Source organism: Abrus precatorius, unplaced genomic scaffold (assembly GCF_003935025.1).
Source record: "Abrus precatorius isolate BTA unplaced genomic scaffold, Abrus_2018 Scaffold153, whole genome shotgun sequence".
Classification (NCBI taxonomy): Eukaryota; Viridiplantae; Streptophyta; class Magnoliopsida; order Fabales; family Fabaceae; genus Abrus; species Abrus precatorius.
In genome coordinates, this window is record NW_020874351.1 from 752,339 (window position 1) to 759,400 (window position 7,062).

Below are 7,062 nucleotides of genomic sequence, written 5' to 3' on the forward strand. Positions count from 1 at the left end.
TTTGTTCAAAATGTGTTAAAATTAATTTAAAAATTAATGAAATATAATTTTATGTTGATTAATTGATACATTTTAAATATAATTTTGTTTGTCTTGGTCCTAAAGGATTATTTTAAACATTTGAAAATAACATTTTTATTAAAAAATATTCATTATATCAACAATATAAATATACAATAAATATTTTTCCATAAAATATTTTTATTATTCACTGCCTAAACTCAATTCTGAAAATTAAAGTTATATATATATATATATATATATATATATATATATATATAATATTCATGAACAAATATTCTCTCAACACTACATAAAAATTTATAAATAAAAATATTATTTTAAATATAATAAGTGGCGTATTTTGTATTAAAAAAATATTTCATGCCTTAATGCTTAAAACATTTAGGTAATTGGGTGGTCTAAACAAAAATATGTTAATCTAAAACGGCGCAAACATCATGTGGGTCACAACAACTAAAAGCTTAATTGTCATATTCATATAGTTATCCTCTTTCCAAGAAATGCCAATTGGAAAACACGTTAACATGCAAAATATTCAAGTCAACATCTCGTTACTCTTTCCTTGCTTCCATTACTCGGGTGAGTTATTTAAAAATCAGATTAATTTTCTAATTTGTTCAACAGCCTTGTCTTTGCACTTGCATTTACATTACATAGTAGTAGTTTTCCAATTACTATGAATTTGCCAAAATGAACTCTTGTTGCTATCAACTTCCTTTAAAACGCACTTCCGTCCACAAAGTGCTTCAAACTTGAGGGCAATATGGCAAGCTATCACAAAAAGTGAATTCCAATTCAGACTCCACTAAAAATGAAACTCACCAGTTATACAAAACTGGTGAAATAAATCAAATTTAAATTTAAAATTACAAGGTAATTAACACTACTCCTGACATGAAGATATATTGATATCTCTCCTTAACCCTTCTTTTGTCCGATCAGCACTTTTTACGCCTTCATGTGTACTTTTTGTATGACCCTTTGTTACACTTTTGGGTCTGATATAGCTATGAGCCAAGAACATGTTGATTCAAAAAGCGTGTTTTGTAGCTGTGGTTGTGGAGAGGGGTGCAATTTTCTTCTTGCTATCTTCGTATTTGCCAGCTAAAGAATCAAAAAGAATGCCAGCACCCACTCCAACAGCCAAATCGATGGTGTAATGGCCTCGGGTGCCCAATAATCTCACAGCTTGCAACACATTAAGAACATCAAAAGTCCACGCCAGCTCCCACCTCTGCATCCTCCTCATGTCCAACGATGCAATCACCGACCCCGCCACGTGTCCCGAAAAGAACAAGAAAAACGACACGTTCCCAACAGGGAAGTCCACACCCGAACCTAGAAATCCCTGTCATCAACAACCACAAAAAAACACTTTACCTAATTATCATCGAAAACTAAAAAATTATTTAGCCATCTTTGGGTAACTTGATCAATCACCTGAGGCAATGGAAGCTGAGTGGAATACCCCAAAATCCCACGACATGTGAACATGAAAAGTGCTGAGATTGTGGCTCTTGGGCGTCCTTCAATCAACCACGTCCATAGGATATAACTTGTTTGCATTCCCACAAACACCTAACCATAATAAAAGCCATAAATGCCAACAAAAATTAATATAAAACATGAAAAGATCAAATTTTTGCACCAACCCATCTGCATTTACTTCAAAAAGATTCGATCCCCGTATTACCCACATGAAAAGTACTAAGATTCGTTCAGATCTGAAGAATGTAACCCCGTACCGTATTGAGTGCAGCCAAGAGAGTGTTGAGATGCGGCGACGACTCGAGGACGCGATGGAGAGAGCGCGTGGCGAGGAACCCCAAATCGAAGGGCGGAGACGACGGCGGCACCATGCGGAGCGTGTACTCCACTGCCATGAAGAAAAGAAGACCCAAAGCGAACAAACACGGCATCCAATGGTGGGTCGCCACGTGTACCGCGTCGGCGATGGTCCATTTCATGAATGAAGCTTCGGAGTAGTGCATAGAGTTCTTGCCCATGACCGCGCCTACCTTAACGCCGTTAACGGGAACCGTGCGGTGGTTACGCTTGCGCCTGACGGAGGCGTCACCGGAGGGAGGGGCGGCGCCGCCGTTCATGACCGTTGGAGAATGTTTGAAGTTTGGGAAGCATAATGTGGTGAATGATATAAAAATGGGAGATGTAAAGCGAGTGACGGAGTTTCCCAAGTTAGGTTGAGGGTAGTTTTAAAGATCTTGGACTAGGTAATACCCATTTTTCTTTTTTATTTATTTTTTTGGGAGAATTTTCAAATTTATTTTCTTCTTACTTTTAAAGAAAATAAAAAAAAATGGAAAATGGTGATTGGTCTAACACTGTTGAATGACGTGGGTGTGATTCTCTCTGCCTTTTGAGTTCTGTGGTCGGTGATGTTTATTCCAGGGAAGGTGCTGAAAAATTGCCTGGAGCAGCTGTCTTTGAGTTGTGAAATTTTGGCACAAAGCTAAATATAGTATTCCATTTTGCCACTGAGCTAAGTTTTGGGATCACTGTTCAAGGATAATGTTACCCAATGGTTTCTTAGAGGGTTGATTAGACAGTTAAGAATATAATTTTTTTAAAAGAAATATAAGTTTTAATGTATTTCGATGCAATTTTAAAAAATATTTTAAGTTTCTTATTTGCTAATCTTAAGATATTAGATAACAAAATCCAAATATTAATGGAGTCTTATTTTACCCTCTCGTATACTATTCAATAGTTCCCTTCTATTTTATAAAATATACTACACATGTATATTTATAAATTGTAAACATGTAAAAAATATTTATAGACATAAAAGGTAACAAAAATCATAATTTCTATATAATTAATTTTTTAATCAACTAAAAATCATTATACAACTTAATTACATGACTTTGACGAGTTAAATAAATAAAGCTACATTATATTTTACATGAGAATAACCAATAACCATAGGCATGACTTTGAGTTGCTATGATAGCACTGGATATTTATTCATTCACTCGTTTGTTGGGATAAAAGAAAAGTGAAAGAATTTAAGAGTGGGTTCTGAATTTTTTTAATCGTAAAACTGTTATTTTATTTTTATTCTGTGTTTATTTTTTGAGATCTGTACAGAAAATAGAAAAAATGGAAAAAAAATTCAAAAATTATGTTAAAATATCAAAAACAGAAAATAAATATATCATAAAACCATAGAGCCCTAATATTTTATTAAAGTGGTTACACAATTTTTCTTTTTTGTTTACATAAGAAAACGCCAAGACAATATTTATGGGAAAGTATTTAATACCTCATGGTTAGATTCTTACAGCGAAGGGAATTATATCCTCAGTTTCACAGTCATTGTCACACAACTAATCAATTTATTTATGGAAAAAAAACGGATTTCCCATAAAATTGTTATTTAAATATGTAGTTGTTACTGTATATTTATTCAACAACATTTCATTTTTTTAAAATAATTCGAATATTTTACGCAATATTAAAAAATAACCATAATTTAATCTAACATTCTTTGATTTGTTATCCAAACAGGGTATTTTCTTTATGTTTTTAAAACTCTTTTAAAAATATATTCAATTCGACATGGCATCCTTAACTTTATTTCGAAGGTTTCTAAGTGGGTGGGTGTCTTCGATTCAACCGGTCAGGCCCAATATGCAAACAAAGTAAGGAAAATTACTATGTCATAAAATAATTGTTTTATTAATTTTTCTAAATAAATTTAACTAACATTTTTTTAAAAATTTCAATATAATATGAAAATATTTTTACGAAAATAGTATTTCAAGGACGTCACCTGATAATAATATTGTTTGACTTAAACAAATTTTTTTTTGAAGTCCAAAAAATTTGTTTTTCTTTATCACACAATTCCTCTATTAACAATTTATTGTTTTTTATAATACATATATCTATGTGACATATAATATAGCATAAATTAATATAAATGATGATGTGACATTTATACTATTATTACTTTTATAATTTTAAATATCAATTTCATAAGTCATACTACCTAGATGAAATCTTTTATTTTAAAAAAACATGATGTTAATAATGAAATATTCCATTTATGTTATGCATAAGTCAAGTTATAAAAGTCAATTTGAATGTTATATAAGTAAATAATAGAACAAGTTAATAAATTATTAATAAAAAAATAAAGAGTAGATAAAAATAATTTTATTCATGATGGGTTCTACTTGTAGCAATATTCTATATTTTTTTTTGGTATAAGGCACGTGAAGAATATAGATGCTCCTTAATAGTAAATAATAATCAATGAACGCATGATCATGACATCGTTATAAATCAAAATCCGTAGTTACGTGCAGACTTAGATCATTATTTAATTTTGTGAAGATGTAATTTGCATTCTATAATCTACTTCACATATTATTGAGGTAACCAAATTGATGAAATCATTCAGAGCTGTGTTGTCATATTATTTAACAAATTTGCAATTCTTATATCATCGATAATTAATGTTATAGTACTTTGTATTAAAAATACATACAAATCATTTTTCAAAACATGTATGCATAAAATTATGAATTTTTGAACGGTCAATGCCATGTTTAAACATCCCTTCTACTTGTTGCACCTCATCCTTGGCCAATGTTTTTCCAATCAAATGTACAACGTCATTGAAGGCTTAGCTAACAAAATATTGGACCATAAAAATTGTGACAAAAGCCCAAATTGAGCAATAAAGCTCCACATCACAACAAAAATGGAAGCATTCTCAACAATTTCTAAGTGCTTTGGACCCAGAAGGAAAATTAATCTTTGGTTGCTCAGAACAAAATCTAAAAGTTTTTTGGTGAGCCTTTCCCTACTGTTTACCAATCCATGCTTATAACTAAAGCTTTTCCTTTGCGATCCTCAGAGGAACCTCAATGGCCTAAACAAAAACAAAAAGTTATGGTTTCGTTCTTGTTATGAAGGCCTATTTATGTTAATTTTGTCAAAATGACGGAACAATGACAGAAGCACAAGGCATGGCTTCCCTGACCTACTCGAATTACTCAATGCCAACAACAACATAGCTTCTGGGGGACCACATTGAGTTGATGCTGAACCTTGATTTTTGAACATAACTGGTAACTGGGTTGGTTTTATATGATACACAACTGACTTGAAAGACGAAAATGAAACCTAGTCTACAAAAACAAGATTAACGTTACATTTTAAAAAACTATTTAAAATAATAAATATTAGATAAAATTGTGTTTTAATTATCATTATTTGGGTCGGTGGAAAATAGTGGCACATGTTCTCTTATTATTAGTACAGTGCAAGATGTATTATTTTTTGGTCCATGGGAGTGGTATTTGCATATAGCATGATCGAATTTTCTAATATCGATTTTTTTAACGTTCCACATGTTAATAATAAATTTATCAAAATATAAAATTTAATGTTATTAATGTACTAAATTTTATGATATTTTAATAAAAATTTACTATATATAACTTTTTATTATATATTTTTAAGACATACCATAAAAAGATCTCCTTAATAATTAATATGTATCACTAAGCAATCAAGGTGGAGAAAGATAAATAACACACCGACCAGGAAGGTGGGTGCAATAAGTCATCAAAAAATGTCCCACACATTTCACAAGTTTTAAACCTTATCTGCTCTTATTTGTGTCATTTATGTACATCCAGAGAGAGATATAATGTACATGCAAAGAGCTAGGCTGTAGAAATCCCTGAATTTGTACACACATTGAGGAAGATTAATCACAGTATGGCAGAAAGTGAAAATAATAATAATATATATAGATGCCTTTTTTTTTCCTAGTTTTACTTATATTAAACAAATGCCATTTTTGTAGTTTCCCTCATGAGACTTGAAACCAAAATTATATTTTTTAAAGTTAGTTTTGATGTCCAGATACATCATAAGCACAATAAGCAATTCATTTAAAATTTAATGTGTCAAATCAACTCGTTAAATGTGATCAGGTAACGACATGAATTAATACAGCCAACAGGTGCATACAATACGATTTTATTTGTCATTTCTCTTAATTTAAAGACTCATATAATGAACTTCATAAATGTTTGGGACTTACAATGATTTGTTAATTTCATTGTTTCGTATGAGGGTTCTGGTTTCTTGGGGCTGAACCAAACCTTGATAGTCCTAAGTGTATTTCTAATTGTTTTGAACTACCCTCTCTCTACCTACAATTAAACAATTTAAGTGTTCATTTGATACAAGTTGGGAGTAATAAAATGGTTGGGCCATATATCACACAGGCTATAAAAACTTTTACAGCAATTTTCTACAATAATAATATTGATAAATAAAAATGAATTCTTAAAATAAAAGTTGGACAATATCACGGGTAATTGATTTCTTATTCGAAAGTTATTTGTGCGAACTAAAATTAACTTTTCTCTTGAATAAAATCAATGGTTATATCTTAAGAACTCACATCTGCATGTTATGTGATAAGAATAATTGACTCCACTGGAATAAAGACAAGTTTTTCAAAAGCATCCAATTCAAAATGAAAATTGTATATCTTATCGTTTTTCACCATGAAATTCAAATTCAAACTGAAAAATTTAGTTGTTACCAAGTATAAATGACCGCGTCATTTTTATTTCCTTAACGCGACTTGTCTTCCATCGTAATCCAATTCATTATTTTTATAATTAATTGCAGACTCAGCCTCTTTTCTCTGTGAATAGTATATATATATATATATTATGTTCTGTTTGCAGAAAAGATGAAACACGGAGGAAATAAAATTGAAGAGTAAAAAATATGTTTTATTTAGATGAGTTAAAATAAAAAATAATTAAAATATATCAAAAAAGTCATAAAAATTTAATTAATTAAAATTTTATAAATGTTTCTTTTAATACAAATTTAAATCATGATGTTATTTTCCTTCGTAAATTTTGTTTCCTTTATTTTTTATTACTGTAATAATTGATATGCAAACAGCTGGAACATTAGCTGCGAAAGGAGGAGTAAGGAGCCTTTGCTTACTTACACATTGGTTTTGCGTTGTGTTGT

General features: G+C 30.5%; 1 protein-coding gene across 1 annotated transcript; it reads right to left on the minus strand.

Annotated features, from left to right (window-relative positions):
• Window positions 1-726: 726 nt before the first annotated feature.
• Window positions 727-2,262, minus strand: LOC113857189 (phosphatidylcholine:diacylglycerol cholinephosphotransferase 1-like). The gene is made up of 3 exons (XM_027488975.1): window positions 1,770-2,262; window positions 1,465-1,602; window positions 727-1,372 (listed from the first exon to the last, which is right to left on the minus strand). Exons 1-3 carry the CDS (start codon window positions 2,127-2,129, stop codon window positions 1,055-1,057), a joined length of 816 nt encoding a protein of 271 aa, XP_027344776.1. The 5' UTR covers window positions 2,130-2,262; the 3' UTR covers window positions 727-1,054.
• Between the last annotated feature and the right edge of the window lie 4,800 nt (window positions 2,263-7,062).